We start from the raw sequence: 17,207 nt of genomic DNA on the forward strand, positions 1-17,207 counted from the left end.
CGTCGATCCGCCAGACGAACAGGAACAGGAGAATTGCGTAATTTCGTTAATCTAATATTTGTCGTCACGGTGGCGACGAGGGGGTAATTAAAAAATGGAAATTTTATGCGAGGCAATTGGTGGAGGATAGGTGTTTGTCTTTGATGGTCCAAGGATTATATTCTTGTTGATCGTGATATTATTATTATTATTTTCTTGTTTTTAGAAATTACTCTACTCTACGGGTCTGATGATCGAGAGAAGATAATTTTCTTTATTCTTATTAATATAAAGGAAGGAAAATTGATAGGCGTGCAATTTAAGATCATCTTTTCTCTGGAATTATATTCGTTTCATATCGCGCGTGTATACTTATTGTGTATGCTCTTTCAGTTAACTCTGATGACGTTTTAATTACCCTCGTGTTTTAAATTCGGGTCATGCTGCGTTAGCCTGCGTTGTTCGAAAAAAACTCTCGAAACGCTCAATGATGAAATAATAAAATCATTTATGGAAAAATGAAGAAGTGGATCGATACTTCCATCTCGAGGCATCACGGTGATTATCAATTATCAAAAGCTGCTCAAAGTACTCTTAACCAGCGGATGCAAATTTGGAAAAGATTTTTACGATAATTTTTAACGTGATCGTAAACACGTTTTTCCTGTAATTTCAAACCGAAACCGGTGGAAAGGCCGAGAATACCATGAATCTTATCCCAGTCGCCGATTTAACAAGGCTTTAATCGAGGCCCACCTTGCATTATTAATCGCACCATCGACCAAGTCCTTTCCATTGCACCACCTCCCCTCTTCGTGTTAATAAAATTCGTTTCTCGATTTAATTTCGTCACTCACCGAGCTCAATTTATTTTTTAACGAGCGTATCAACGTTTGTTGGAGGGGGAGGGGGGAGGAGAAAAAAAAACAAGGAGAAAAATGGGGAAAAAAAGGAGAGGTGGGCGAGGAAGGGGGGGAGGGGAGGGGTGGACGTGTCAGAGTCCGTTGAACAACACCGGATCGTTTGAAATAACACGCTACGGAAGCGTAAATAAATTAAACCGAGCTGCCGGGAGCAAATGTTACACGAACAACCGCGATTCTATGGCAATCAAACAATTTACACGCCTGAATTTACATTGGGATATGCGGTAATCGACGTTAATAATCGAGCATTGAAAATCTCCATCATCGTCGCGATTTCGGAGACGCGAAGTTTAAAAAAAAAATGTATATCTAATATAAGTATTGATATTAATCTCTTTCTTACTTTACATTTGATCTTATTTTTTCGTATAAGTGGATGATGGATCTCGGTTGAAAAGAAAAAGAAATCTCCAAACACCTGATGAATCTCGCCCCTTAATATAATATCTCTTCTTCCAATCTCTCGACGCTCAATGAGTTAATCAGCTCGCCAAACAATTTACCCATCGCGCTCTCCATCCCTGATCTCTCTCTTTCTCTCTGAAGAAAAGAAAGAAAGAAAGAGAGAAAAGAAGAGAAAAGAAAACGGAGCCATCTCGCTCAAGAGACAAAAGTTCCTTCCTCGATCTAACGGAATTGGAACCGATTCCCTTCGTGAAAAGAGGTAAAAAAAAGGAGAAGATGAAAAATGATAACCATAACGCCGAATCCTAACCATTTGCTCTGCAAGTATCTCTGTCGCGGGCAACGTTTCCATGAAAGGACGACGCATCGGCCGTTTTGCGGTTTACCGATTGCGAGGCGAAACGATCGTCGTCCGCCTAGGAAATAGCCCGGTAAATAGCGCGGATCCCCCCTCGTTAACTCGATTTAATGGCACCGTCGTTAACGGTGGTGGTCGTGGACCATTAAAAAAAAAAAAAAAAAAAAGGGAAAAACAAAAAAAGCAACGAGTACACACAGGAATTCGGGATACCCGGAATCGTTCGAGGCCGCCATAGAGAGGAGGCAGAGCCAGGTTTCGAAGCTGGAAACTGCTCTGCTGTTATTGCAGCTGCCTTACCAGGCCATCGTCCGCCTCGCAACGATACGTAATAAAAGATGATAACGCCTGCGATTGCGGGCGTGTAAATACTCGTGGTTCCTGTATCGACCATCGTATCAATACTGTGTGGTCATTCAGGGATTCTGGGATACAAATAGATGGAGGGGGAATGGATGAATTGACTCGACCAGGTATCGTGTTGTAATAATAATTCTCGTTGCCGATTGTTGGCAAGACGGATCGGTCGGGGAAATTTATGTAAAGTGGTGTAAGTTACTGTATCGATTATATAATCGATGTTGGTTGGAGGAATCGAGGAAAGAGGATTTATATGGGATGGATAATGATCTAATATCGTGGACGATTTGTATATGGATGGAAATTGAGGATGTACGTTTTTCTTGATGCTTTATCGAGATTGATTTTGATATAATTGGAAATAATATGGATGGTGGGAGGAGATTTGATTAAAATTAATGGAAATTATGAATGGAGTATGGATATGTTTGTGCAAAGATTTCTACTACTACTGGTGGGATCGTGAATTTCTTAGAGTAAGAGAGTACGTAAGACGAACACGTTTCAATTTAAAATACATAGTCGTCTCACACTTGAAAGATGAAGTTCAGTTTCGTAGGAATATAGGATTCCCTTTTCGTCGTTCCTTTTGTTCCACCCTTTCTTTGTTGTTTGCAGTTTTTTTTTTCTTCTTTTTTTTTTTTTTTCAAAGTCTCGGGGAACAGAGGAAGAAGCATTTACAATTTTTATTTGAAACAGCAGTTTGAAGTAGCAGTTTAAAGTCGACTAATATTATCTTCTGCTTTGTGACATCGCTTTTACGTATTCCCTTTGCCTCATCTCTATTGTTTTAATTCTTTCCACGCGTTCGTAACCAGTGAAAAGCAGAAAGATATTTACTATTTTTTTCTGCTGAAGGAACATTGCCTCGAAAAATAAAATGCGTTTTCTTATTATATATATATATATATATATATATATATATATATATATATATATGTATGTATTAAAGAAAGTTATAAATAAAACTTTCATAGCTATTTTATATCTTTTATTAAACGATAGAAATCAAGTGCGTATATTTTATAAATCAAAAGAATCGAGAAAAGAAAAGAATCATTAACGATCGTAAAACAAAAGTTGAATTATGATAATTATGAATAAATTACATACGATGTAATACAACGCGTTTGGTTCTACGTTGTTCAGAACCTATTGCGTAAACTTAATTCCAACAGCCAAGGAAATAAATGATTTCATTCGAGGCTCGTTTATTCATTGCAATTTTTTTCGAAGCGAAAGAGATTCCTATTCAACAAGGATTGCAATTACGACGCTGTAAAGAATTTCATTTCTTCAACAAGAAATTCTATGATTCTGTTACGATTTCTCCAATTCACTCCTTCAACGAAATTAACAATTAAGAAAGATCAAACCTCGAATTTGTATATAACAATACAAATACAAAAATCCTCCGAATAATTCTTCCCAAAATCGAACGGAATTCTGTTTAGAAAATCGAATCACCTACAACCGCCTACCAAAATCGGTGTACCAAAATATCAATCACGAGCGATCACAATCATTCCCCGTTTAATCAAGCAGCAATCACGCGTACGACGACGAGCCTCGTAGCCAAACGACTCCATATTCAAACAGTAAACCTGGTAGGCCTAGAACCACCCGTGGTTTTCCGCCCGAACGATTTCATACTCGAAACAGGCCAAACAGCCGGCAACTGTGCCGTGCAGGCCCCGCGAGAATCGTTCAAGCCTTGTCCACGATCCACGCCTCTGCATGGGTTTCCCGATGCGTTCGCCATAGAAGCTCGTTTGTTGCCGGTCCAGGCGTCCCGTTTCGCGAGCGCGTGCTCGTCTCGTGGAACGCGGCTGGACGTGGATCCAGGATCTCGTATCGTGCGTGGCGTAGAACGTAACGCATTATGAATATTCAACCGAGGGGGAGGAGGTAGCTGGCATGGCCGCGTTCGAAATCCATTATTCATCGCCGCGGCGGCATCGGTTGCTGCGTTTTCCGCCAGGTCTGGGTTGGGGAGAGGAGGAGGTTTGGAGAGGAACGAACGGGGACGGGGAGAAAGGGAGAGTGGACGGAGAAGAGTGAGAAATGGTTGGCAAGGGGAAGAAAAAGAGGTCGAGGAAGAGTGGAGATTAGATGAGAGGAGGAGGTTGAAGATTGGAGTTGGGAGATTGGAAAGAGGAAGTTGTAAAAAGTGTGGAAAGAGTGTTGAAAGAAGGAAGAGGATGAGGAGAAGAATGATACGAAGAGGATTGGAGGAGATTGGAGGAGCAGTGGGAATTGTAAAAAAGGAAAGAAATAGGAGGGAAGATGAAATATTGAAAAGCGAGAAATGAAGAAATGATGGAAGGAAAAAGGAAAAAACGGAAAATAGGAGAGAAGGAATATAAATAAAATATCGAAATTAAGAGAAAAAGGGAATAATCGAAGGTGTATAAAACTATAATTGAAAAGAGAAAAGAGAATTGTTGAATAGGAAGCGAGGCTGTACGAGTTATAAATTAAAGCATAAGAAAATGAAAAAGAAAGTGTATTGAAAAATGACAGAAGAAAGAAAGGGAAAAAAACCAAGGAAATATACTTGGTATTTTTGTCTGTCCATTCTTCCTCTCTTAACCATGGCTGTTCTTTTCGATCTACGTGTGCCTCTTTTGCATCGTCTCGTTTCTCTTCGGGATCCTCACCCTTCCCACCCTTGGCTGGTTCCTCTGGTCGTTTCGCGTGGTTTTATTCGTTGGCGGAAAGAATGCGCTTCGTTCGGCCTAGTAATCAGTTCGAGGTGGCCAGCTGAAAGGGAGGAGAGGATCGCTTACGCAACAGAAACGCCCTGGTCGAATTTTTCGAATTCCTTAGCGCGCGCGAAACTATAAACCAGATTTCCGTGGTCGAAATGCACCTCCAGAAATTGTTGAAATATTCGCTTCTTTTTTCCTTTCGAAGTATAAAATTAATACCTATTAAACCTGTTATTTCCAATACTTTTTCTGATCGAATGAACATATATTCATTTAAATTTAAATTTAAATTTTATTCGAATTCCATTCGAACAAACGAGACACCGAAAAATATAATATCCGACCAACTGTCGAACATTCGCGACAAAATCATCTCGTCAAAAAATATGGCTGCAAAGAACGAGTACAATCTTCACAGATGCGCGATTTTTAAAAAAATAATCTACGTAATAAATCATCGTCGTAAACAAACAAGCTTTCATCGGGACGCCTAAATCACAGACTCGGATCAACCATCGGTAATTACAACTTAATTATACCGAAAACAACCCCGGTATCTCTCCTCGGTCTCGTCTCACTTCCTCTCGTAAACATTTATCCCGCGAAAAAAGAAACAAGGAAGGAAGAAAAGAATAATCAAGATACAGACACGTTCCTCTAGGCCGCGAGTTAAGTAGCCAGACAGTTTTCTAGTTACACGCGTCCAACGCGCGCGCGTGTGTGTATGCACCGGCTATCGTTGGCGGCGTGTTTTACATGAAATTACGTTCATTATACCCGCGGCGCGTCAAGGGGAAGTATAGCGTGGAAGGGAAATGAAAAATCAGGCGAAGAAGGTAGCTCGAAAGGAACACCCGCTGCGACTTAACTTTACATCCGTATCAATGCGCCCCCAAGGATCGCGGGGTTCGATGCTTCTGATGTTGCATTCTTGTGACATGGAATTTTCCTGGCAAAAATATCCGCGAGGTAGGATTAAAACGTGTTTACAATTAACTCGAGTGAAAAGTTTACTTTTCGATGTAGTTTGCCGGGTACCGAGAGATTTTGTCCCTTTTTTTTTTCTTTCTTTTTTTATTGGAATGTTTTTGCGGTTGAAAGATTTTGTTAGAATTTTAGAGAGATGATCGCAAGAACGTTGATAACTATTTGAGGTTAATTGTTGGTTCAAATTATGACGATTTGGAGATTTCTTTTGGAAGTTGATATTTTTGATGCGAGGATAATTATTTGATTAAATCATTTTGGAGAATGACGTTGATGTTGCGTTGGTTTAATAAAAATTTAAGGTAAGGAATGTTTGCATTTATTGTTCCAAAGAAATTAAAGGATTCTTTGGAAATTGGTGACTAAAAAGCAGTAATAAAAGTGGAATTAAATCTTCTAATCCCTTAATAAGATTTTAAATAAATTTCAGAAATTATTTCATTAGATTATATCAACTACATCAATAACCAAATCTTTTTTTTTTTTAAATGTTAAAGTATAGATAATTATGAAATGAATAAAAATGAATCTTTTTTAATGAAGCAAATATTATTTATTTATATGCCAATTATATTCACTATAAAGTGAATGGATTATAGGTTTTATATGTTTAACGTAAATATTGATATTTCGTAAGTCCAATCGATAATTCTATGAAGCACAATAATAGTATATCCTTTCATTACAGCGAGAAGGTTGCAATTATTAATGCTCTTTCAACATTCGAATCGTTCTTAATCAATTTATAAAAGATTGTAACGAATCGGAATGAAATAAAAAAAAAAAAAAAACGTGGACATTTATCATTATCATCGTTATCCATCATTCTGGAGAAAAATGAAATATCGATGCCTTCGTGTAATCAATACTTATTATATTTACATAATTTTAGTTAATAAATCAACAATAACTCTCTTTTTCACTACTTTCTACGTAATTATAATTTATGGTAAATTTTTTTCTTATATTTCTTGGAAATATTTAATATCCCATCCTCAAGTGTTTTTTTTTTATGCAATATTAAATATTCATTAATCATTTTCAGAGATGAGCATATAAGCTTTCCTTCTCCTTCTTGCTCAAAAAGAGTTTTCCATGACTATTTAAACAGATATCTTTACCGTAATATTTCCAATGCTAGACTAAACTTTATACATTTCTTTTAATAATGTTCATCGCTCAAATATTTCTCCTTTCTTTTTTCCAAATAATTCAAACAAATCTTCCAGCTTACAAATTCCTCTTCATCCTCTTCTCCATTTTTCTCTATTAATCAAATTAAAAAAAAAAAAGGATCACAATTCGATTGCTAAGTAGGCGTTTCGTCTTGTTCTAGGTAAGTTGTGACCGAAGAACCGCGGTGAACGTTTGGATAATATTTCGGCGGTAGAGCTCAGAATGACGTTCAGATGCATGCCAGCCTTTCAGACTCTCGGAGGCGGCGACTGCGGTGCATCCTGGGTAAGTGTGTTACTCTTATGCAACTCGGTTGCCGCAATTCCCACAGTGTCATAAATCTATCTTTTCTTTCCGCGCTGATCCCAACGATTTTCCCGCCAATTTTCGAATCGACTCTCAGACACGAAGTTAGTTGATCCCTCGAAATGGTTTCAGAGTCAAGAATTTAAGGAAATTTATCAATCCTGAAGTCTTGCGAATTTTTGTAACATTTCGAAACATTTGCAAATGACAAAATTTAAAAAAAAAAGTCAAGGACAAAAATTAAAAGATCGAAACTTTCAATTAGAAAGAATTTCTAATAAACAAATAAAATAATATTTCGTTTGTGAATTTAGCATACATCATATCTCGAAGAGAGGGTGTCGGCTATCTTCGTAACGCGAACTTTTAATTTTTTAACCCGAGCGATTTGAAAAATTTTAATTCTCCTCTCCCCGTATCTTGGCGAGGAAATCAATGAAAACTTTATTTTTCCCCCGTGTTGCATGTTCGCTCATTTGTCTACCTATCTCGAGAGTACATCGTTCGACACGGCACGTTAACTTTTGTCCGTGCCACGTTTCCTGATTTCATTGTCGGATCCATGTGCATGTTTAATTTGAACAAGAAAGCGATCTCTTTTCTCGATTAGTCGCTCGCTTGAACAGTAACTCAAATTCATTGAGATTCGAGTATCACAACTCGAAAGAATATAAATAGAAGAGAACATAACGTGGATATTATCTCACGTAGAATCGTTAAACGTGAACGTGTCCATGATATCTTGCGTTGTAATCACGTAAGAAAGAAACGGATGATGATTTGTACCTATTCTTTTCCCCTTGATCATCATTTATTGGAAAAAAATTGATGGAAACGTTAAGTTAAATGGTAAGTTTAATATAAATATATATATAACAATCATATTCACGAAACGTAATGGAAAAATAGACACGATTGTATTATTTTGTATGGAAAATAGAATTTGTATTTCTTTTTTTTTAAGCATATATCTTACAAATAGCTAGTTAATTTTTTTTTCAAATTTTCTTATAAATTCTATCTTCATTTATTACATATCCATGCGTGCCATTAAATCTTTAATCCAGTATTTTTTTTGGAAAACAATAAAAGTGAACGTGCAATATTTTGTTAATAATAAAATAATACATTTGAATTTTCTATGAAAAAATTCGGTCGTTGGTGTTACGTTTCCTCTGGGTTTCTGATGTGATAAAGATTTCTATCGTTGAAACGAAAGAGTTGTATTCAAGAGTTAAACGAAAATCACGTTTCTTAAAGCACAAATCTCTGCAAACGGATAAGAAAAATTAAGAGAATTTGCGACCCAGCACGCGTTAAATAATTTCCACGAGGCTAAAACTACAACCGCCTCTGCTCTTCGTACGGAAACAAGTCTGGGCCGCCATTATATTTGCCGGCAAACCTGATAATTAATTCAACGAATTTAAACCATTGTAGGAAGAAACGGTAACGTGAGAGAAAGATTCAATTAAACGTACAATGCTCCTTTTGCCGTGCTATCTTTATTCATTCTTTTTATCCTGCAGAGCGAAATTACAGCATGATCGTCGATCGATGAAGTTTGTTGTACAAATTCGAAGAGCATCGAGAATGCGTAAATTTTTAAATCGTGCGTAAATTTGTTCGTCCAAGATTTATTCAATTCAATTCTATCCACGTAATATGCGTGGAAAATTTTTCAAAGAATCCGAGAAAACTGCTAGTCTAGTTGTTGCACGTTGAATGGGAATAAAGTAAATTGCAGTAACAAGCTTCTCTTCATTAAGTTTACTTTACGCGGGAGGAAGTTTTTGTTACTTACCTGTTCGAGAAGAAATTGCCAAGATTTTTTCCCTTGTAAAATAAAACTTTGAAACTTGGAAAGTTTCTATTGGATTCTTGATGGATGCTTGTTAAATCAGAAATTAATTTCTTTAAAATATAGAGATAAATCTTTTTTAAAAAAATGAGAAAGAAATTATTAAATTGCTTGTTGTATTTAAATCATTGCGTTGATATAATAAGATTTAATTTAAAAAAGATTGGAATAATCGCCAATCTATTTGCATTGCATAAGAGATTCAGATTAGATTATTAAAATAATTATTGTTATCTGTAGTATAGGAATTGAAATGTAAAATTTTTACTCAATTTAATATCGAATATCAATAATTTTTAGATAGAAGACATATCAGTGGATCAAAGATGTAATACGATCTACAGTTCAATACGAATTAATGTTCTCGATTCGAAGTAGAAATAATCGTCTTGGATAAAAAGTTGCAATAATTTTCGTGACGACTGTGAAATTCAAGAAAACGTAATCACAACGGATTATCAATTGATAGTCGTGAAGTGTAATAGCAGTAATCGTCCCAATCCATTACTGAATTTCGTGCTTTGCCGAACACTGATTATCATTCGTTCAACATTCAATCCTGCCAATCTAATTTACGTATAATTTTCAATGCAAAATTGATTGCAGTAAAAGGTTTGGTATTTGGAAATTGGAAATTTTGTTTTTTGGAAAAAAAAAAAAATATCGCAAGGAAGCAATTTCTCATTTTGTCGTTTGTGGAGCATGAATTATTAACATTACGTGCTCGAACAATAAATATATTATCAAAATTATTATTTATCTTATCTGAGGAATTCTTTGAATTTTTCAATGTATCTACATATTCACTATCTATTTTTTTTTTTATAATCGATATTAATTTATAAAGTATACAATATCGCAATTTTAAAGTTCAGTTCTCAATATTCTCTTCAGATCGAACTTTGATTCGAGAAAAAGGTTCAAAAGAATCGTTCGACATTTCATCGTGAGGTACAAAAATTTATCATATATCTGGAAAGGAAAGGAGAAAGCAGAAAATAAAATAAAATCAACGAACGAATATTTTCTTAATTCTATCAAAAACTTTCGTAAAGTTCAATCCTCGATTTCAAAGGAAGCTCGATATTTTATAATACATAATCGGCAACGAATTAGAATACAAAATGAAGGATCGAGCGGTCATCAGAGGGCGGGATTCACGGAATTAGAGAAACGGGAAACGAGGTTGGCAGAAGCCATTTGCCGCGGATAATAAACGCGATAGAAAGCCGCCTTAATGCGGCTGCGCAGTTGTTGAAGTTTGTGCGGCACGACCTAAGGATTCAAACCTTACCTTCTTATTCTCATTCCGTTGTTATTACTTTGTTTCCTTTCTCCCCTCTTTCCGAGCCGAGTAAATAACTCCTCGTCGTTTACTCACCCTACCCCCGAGTTTATAATGTAGATTATCTTATTTGCCTGTTGAGACTCGTTTCAAGTCCGAAGTCCGAGTTTCTTGGTTACTGGAAAAGCGGAGGAAAATCGTCCGCACTCCTCCGTCGTGAAATCTACGGATTTATGAATGGATGAAAGAAGGGGGGAAGAAAAAAAAGATATGCCTCGCAGTGGAAAAATAATCAGCGGTTGTATTATTAATTCATTTCATATTTTTTACTATAGCGATTCCTTTTTTTAGGTATCATTTTGTGATCGTAGTTTCCTGATCCTTTAAAAAAATTAAAAAAAAAAAGAAAAGAGGCTAATTTGAAAAGATTTTTCAAAAACGAACCTTTAGATATAATAACCAAGCCTTGCTCGATTTTCCCTAAAGAACATATTATTTATAAGTGAGTCCTATCTTTTATTTTATTTATTCAACAAAATTTCACAAATATAATTTTCTTTTGGACAGATAATCATTTATTCCACACAAAATATTCTTCATCAATTAACTCTTACCTTCAAATCGTCTCGAGAATCATTGAGATCAAGTCTCTACAATTTGACTTGAAACATTATTCGTTAGTAGAAAAACGAATAATTGGTTGAAAAGAGTTGAAAAATAAAATAATCGGTTCGATCGAAATTCCCGTTCCACTTTTCCCAAGAATTTGCCCGGCACCATTTGCCACGATCCACCAGTCGGTTCCATCCGTTTCTAGCCATTCGATCCGGCCGACGAATCGCGCTTAGCGCTGCACCTTGCAATTACGCGGAAAGGCGGTCCACCCACTCCGCGACTCCGCTCGTTGCATCGTACGGTAACAGGCCTCCTCCGACCATCCCCCCCTCTCCTCCTCCTCCTCCTCCTCCCTTTCATTATTAATTATCGGGTCGCCAGTGTGTTATTAGTGCACTAGGAGAAACCGGCCGCCTCGCGGCGCGACTCAATCCGAGGAGGAGGAAGGAAGCGGGCAAACGCTTAAACCGACGATGATAAATAACGACGTGGCGGTGGTACACGCGCACGTATAATCTGCTCGACGGCCTGAGTTTCTGAGTGACACGCGGTTGTAATTACTATTATCAATTAGCGAATGGCAGGGGAGATTTATGAATTGAGAATAAAGGCTGCCGTCGAAGATCATTTGATATCTTCTCCGCTTCTTCCCCCGTCTCTGTGGGTTTTGTGAATCGAATGCTTCTTTCTTTTTTTCTCTCTCTCTCTTTCTCTCTCTCTTTTGGTTTTCTCGAACTAAGAAAGGGACGTACGCTTCTTCTACGTTTCGAATCATTCTTCCAGGAATTTTTATATAGACATATTTTAGTAGGAAGCGTAGAAATAAATATTCGTAATAAATTTGTATCGAAATATATTGCAAAGTATTTGTTAATTGATTGGTACACTGCCGTCTAAATTGGTTGCATGTAAGATCGTGTCCGATGCGCAACGATAATTAAAATTAGAGAAAAAAAAAAAAAGGAAGAAAAGGGAAGGAAAGAAGAGGAGAACGCGGAAGCAGAAGAGGCGAAGTCGCAGATAGTTTCTCCTCTAATTATTAGCCGGTTAATTAATGCCGCGTAATTAAAACGGCGTTGAAAAATGGCGCGCGAATCGGCGCGGCCCGCGTTTAACCTCGCGCCGTTCGTTTTTCCTCCCACGGACGAGCGAGCCCATTTATTTCTACGCGGTAATCCACGACAATGCGCGGACCGGTCGATCTACGACAAGCGAAACAAAGCGTGTTCAGGGTTTGGTGGATGGCGCGCGTGCAAGCCGCAGACCGCTTCTTGGCAAACGAGAGATCCGCGCCGGAGACCCCGAGGGGCGGCGAGTATTTCACCAGAATTTACGTTGCGTTTCACGCTGCTAATGCCGCCGTGGTATAATTATAATTAGCGGGCTACGCCCTTCACACCGCCCCCTTCGCCTGGATACCTGACGCGCGCGTATCCTTCACCTTGATGATGTCCAGCTCGATGGACGCAGCGTGGTTTGGGGCGGTTCTCCCCGCGGCCTTGGATTTTCTTTCAACATTGGCCGAATTTTGGGAATCGAATTTGTTTTTTTCTTTTTTGTTTAAAATGGAGTTTACGTTTCGAATTCGATCTGGTTCTTTTTTGAGAAAAATGAAAAAGGTTTTAATATCGCGAAGAATGAATATATTTCCACGTGATACGTTTATCCTGGATATTTGTATTTGTAGATGGCGGGCATTGTATCGGCCATTTTGAAGGGAAATATTTCAAACTGAATTTGACGGACAACAATATATGCACATTTGTGGGACAAATATTGTATTTTTTTTTTTTCACAATTTTTGAAAAAGAAATATACAGATACTAAATCAGATTACATATCGTAGAATTGCAAATTTGCAACCACGCATGTGAAACATATTTCCCTCCAGAAACTTTTTATAAAAAATTATCCACTTCGCATTGTTTCAAGTTCAATAACATTATTGCACGTTGTAATTCCGATTCATCCTAGTTTAAATTCATCCCTTAAAATTATCGTCGATCCTTCGTACCAAATGGAAAATGGAACGAAGTTTATTTCAAAATTAAATAAAAAAAAAAGAAGAAGAAGAATCCCAAAATTTTCTTCCACTTCTCGCATTTACACGACAACCTCCAAATAATGAAATAGAAATCCATCCAATGTCGTTACTTCAAACAAAGGCACAACTCTATAGAATCTTGTTCGATCTTCAACCGTCTCCCTTTACTCCAACCCTTCGTTAGAAACTCCCCATCATGCCTAATCGAGATTTCCTTTGCAAACTCCTCCTCGAATCGAAGATCCTATCCGTATCGAAACCGTAGCCTATCGAAATATTCCAATCTCCCCTTAAATGTCGAACCAAGAATCGAATCCCGGATCACGCCCAGAAAGCGCTCGTCTCTCGTCCCCCATGGAGGGTGTCCCGTACTCCTATAATAGATCGAAGAGAAAAAGAGAGAGAAAGAAGGGGAGGAAGATGGAAGAAACAAGCATCGCCTTGTCCGCCACTTAACGATCAGCGCCGAGTTTCCATGGGCGAGCGTTTTGCACGGCATGACACCGGCCAATCGCGCGAAATTACGATGGAGAGGCCGACGGAAACGGAGGGAATGGATGGAAAAAGGAGAGGGAGAGGAAGGCGAAAGATGTGGTGTGGCAAAAGGGGAGGCGAGGGAGGAGGAGAAGTTGGCGGGCAAAGGGAAGAAAAGGGAGGAAGGAGGAGGGGAGGGGGAAAAAAAAGGAGAAGAGAAAGAGAATGGTGCGCGTGCCTCGGGGCTAAGTCTTGGGCCTCGCGTGCCCAGGCATGGCCTCGTCTCACTCTCGAGCGTTCGCGGTCAGAGGTCATCATCGAGCACGAGCCACCTTCGGGTTCTCAACCTCCCCTCGGTGTTGCCAACGCCGGTATAAAACTGCCTCATTAAAGGCGCTCGCGAATTCCGAGCGTGCCTCGAATTCGGGACGAAGCTGGGCCCTCGATTTTTCATGCGGCATTTTATCATCATCCTACGCCCATCTTTTCCTTCCCTTCTCCTCTTTTGAAAAATTTTTTTCTTTTCGATTTTAGGACTGTGCTCCTTTGAATGGAGCTTCTTGTCTCGAAGAATGACGCTTCGATTAATTCGGATGATTGTTGATATTCGATATTGTAAAGATATTTTTTCTATTATTATTGCACGCGAATCAAAAAGTGATTGATCCCTGAAGATGACGATTAATTAAGTTCAAATTCACTTTTACTTCAGTTCTATCATTTTTAACAAAGTTTATATAGTTTATAATAAAAAAAAAGAAACTACTGTGTATATGTTATCGATCATGAAGATATATTTGGCCATTAATCAATCAGGATAACCTGTTAAAATGTCATTATATAAACAAATTATACGCCATATTCTCCGTCCACATCCAAGATCCACCCAATGTTTCTCCATGTCGTTGTAAGAAACACAGCTCATAATCGAAGCATTAAACCCCCATACGCGGGAAACCCGTTTTAAATCCGCCCCTAATCAAATGTAAAACATCCAACTCATGCGTTCTATTCCATGTGCATACAACAACGTCCAACGTCCCTCCACGAACCGTTTCAATAAACTATCACGTAAGAGCAATAATTACGAATCGACGCGCACGAACCGATCGATCGTGCATCAAGATGATCGGTAAGAGGCGACGCATGACGGTCATTAACAAAAATCTCGTCCACGGGGGATCACCGAGTCATTCATTTCCTTTAATAACTATAAATTATGGGTTATCTGTGGGGCCGGGTTTCGTGACCGGCAAGTCCTATGAATTTTCATCGTGAGCGTGGCACGGCGGCACCTCCGTGTGTGTCTATCTAATGCGCGCGATTAAATCGCGTTCGCCGATGGACACACGAAAGGGAAAAAGAGTAGACGAGAATCTAGGAAAAAAAAAACAAAAAGAGAATCGAAGAGAGAAAGAGAAGGACGAAGGTATAGAGAATAAAAGAAAGTGGATGGATGCGCGTACGAGCTCTTGTCGAGCAAAGCGGATTTTTCTAAGATAGTGTGTCGGCTTGTAATCAGGCTAAGTGGCCTGTTTCACGTTTTAATGCCGTAAACACCGACCAACCTCGGCCGACGTATCGATCTGAGAAACGATCGCGCGTTTTAAGCTCGAAAGCTGAATGTGTGTATAGGATGCGGCTAGTTTTTCCATAGAGTTTAACGGGAACGGTCTTAAATCATACGCTTTGGACCGATCATTATTGGAATCAGTTACGTTTTAATAGGGGGGATATTTATTACCGTCAGCTCTAGGTGGATATCCTCCTCTTTATATTCATCTCTATTTTTCTTCTTTTTTTTTTTTTTTTTTTTTTTTTTTTTAGACCAATTAGTCGGCTAAACATATGACGGCATCCGAAACCGGTTCCCACGTGGCGTATGAATTTTAAAGGATAATCATTTTCCGCCTCTAGTGAGAGATAGTAAGGGGGAATTATGGGGGAAGAAGGGATTTGGAAGCGTAGGAAGGAAACCTTTGTTTAATAATGATCGTGGAAAGAATGATTGAGAAAGTATAGAAAGATTTAGATGGTTTGAGAAAAGTAAATTGGTGTTTAATTTACAAGATAAATTGAGAAACCGCAGTTAATTTGATTTATGAGGGTTTAAAGAATTAAAGAGTCTAGTAACTTTTATATATTGGTATTTCTGGGTAAGTGTCTATCGTGATTTGTAAGTATGCTCGTCAGATAATTCAGGAAACGTGGGTAATAGTAGAGACCTATAATCGCGGAGAAAGTGCAAAAATAGACCAGTTATCTTGTAAGAGTTTATACCCTATATTCTGATCCGAATATTCGAATGATGATAGAATCTTATTATTCAAACATTCAAATGTTTGTAATTCTCATGTCAAAATTTAGATTTTAATACTTATTCCATTTATGGTACAATTAATTATATTGTAGATATATGAATATATATTTATAGTGAAATTTTATAAAATCTTTTTCTGTTTAATTTTAGCCTCTAATAATTCGAATGTAATTTTAAATCATTGCTCTAAATCGTGAAAGATTATGAAATTTTCCGATTAATTACACAATTCATAATGCGAGATATGAAATAATAGATCTAGGTATTTTGTATCTTGATTATGTCTATCCTGCAAGTTCTAGTTTCAGAAGCTCTTCGGATACAATCGCAGAAGCCGGTAAATGGAGTCGGTAAGCAAGATATCTGCTGGTAGTTGAGAGGATAACGAGAGATTGTATATTCTTCATTTTCTCAGTAGATGGTTGTAGTATATATTTCTGTATCCAAATGCGCGAGATATGAAATGCGAGAGTCGTTTGAAGATATTAATTTAAATATATCTATACATATTAAATCCGGATGTTTATTTTAACATCAAACAATTACTCGTTAACATTCTTTCTCATTTTGAATAATTAGTGCTGTGATTGTATTTTTATTTATCACATAATAATATATATGGGACGAAACGTAATTCTATGATAAAATGTATATTTTGGCAAAATATTTTATTCTTATTTAAAATAATTAAAGATATAATAAGATGCTGGCAAAATTCAATATTCATCATTTTTTTCTCTTTCTTTAATTCTCACTTTCATTAATTATTTCCATAAACTGTTATATATCCATTATAAATAATTCTTTGAATTAAAGTTATCTGTACACACATTGCATTCTTTTTCCATGCAAAGATTAAACATGGAATTAACAAAACTCTAATCATTACAAGCACAAAGAGAGGTACAAGCCAGGTGCCGAGATTGTCGATCGAATCGTTATCGAGTAACATCCACGAGGAATATGCAAGCTCATCGTAGAAAACGGCCAATTGTCGGCGGCAATATACGTGTGACGGATAGGTTTTGAGATTTACAAGAAGATATCGTGTTGTTCCTTTTCCTTCGCAGAAGGAAGAAACATCTAAAGACATTTTCTTACCGTTAACCCGATAGGATCTCCTTATTGATAGAGTCCGCGAGGAATTTTTAATTAGCCCGGAGCACGTCGATTAAATCTTGTCGAGTAATTACGAGCCGGCCCCTTCAAGTTATCTCGTAACTGTGCCCGCTATCGTGCAATTTCTTGCTTTCGTTTCGCGATACCACGTTCCAATTTTTATTTCGATTCGACGACACTCGTGAATTTCTTTTATTATACGATTAATAATTATATCGAAGTTGAGGGAAACTTCTTCGAGCGAGTATATTTTTTAATTTTTGATTCTTAATAGAGTATTT

General features: G+C 37.6%; 1 protein-coding gene across 6 annotated transcripts in view; it reads left to right on the forward strand.

The window, feature by feature from the left end:
• The window catches only part of LOC410893 (transcription factor AP-2-epsilon), a 224,257-nt gene that overhangs the window by 100,470 nt on the left and 106,580 nt on the right, over window positions 1–17,207 (forward strand). For 2 of the 6 annotated variants that reach the window (XM_026439200.1, XM_026439202.1), the window contains one exon: window positions 7,063–7,187. The exons of 3 other annotated variants lie outside the window; for them this stretch is intronic. In XM_026439200.1, the coding sequence (XP_026294985.1) occupies window positions 7,125–7,187 (63 nt within the window). In that variant the 5' untranslated portion in view covers window positions 7,063–7,124. The remainder of the gene's footprint in view (window positions 1–7,062; window positions 7,188–17,207) is intronic. One more of the 6 variants, XM_026439201.1, reaches the window with a different exon arrangement.

Source organism: Apis mellifera, linkage group LG2 (assembly GCF_003254395.2).
Source record: "Apis mellifera strain DH4 linkage group LG2, Amel_HAv3.1, whole genome shotgun sequence".
Lineage (NCBI taxonomy): Eukaryota > Metazoa > Arthropoda > Insecta > Hymenoptera > Apidae > Apis > Apis mellifera.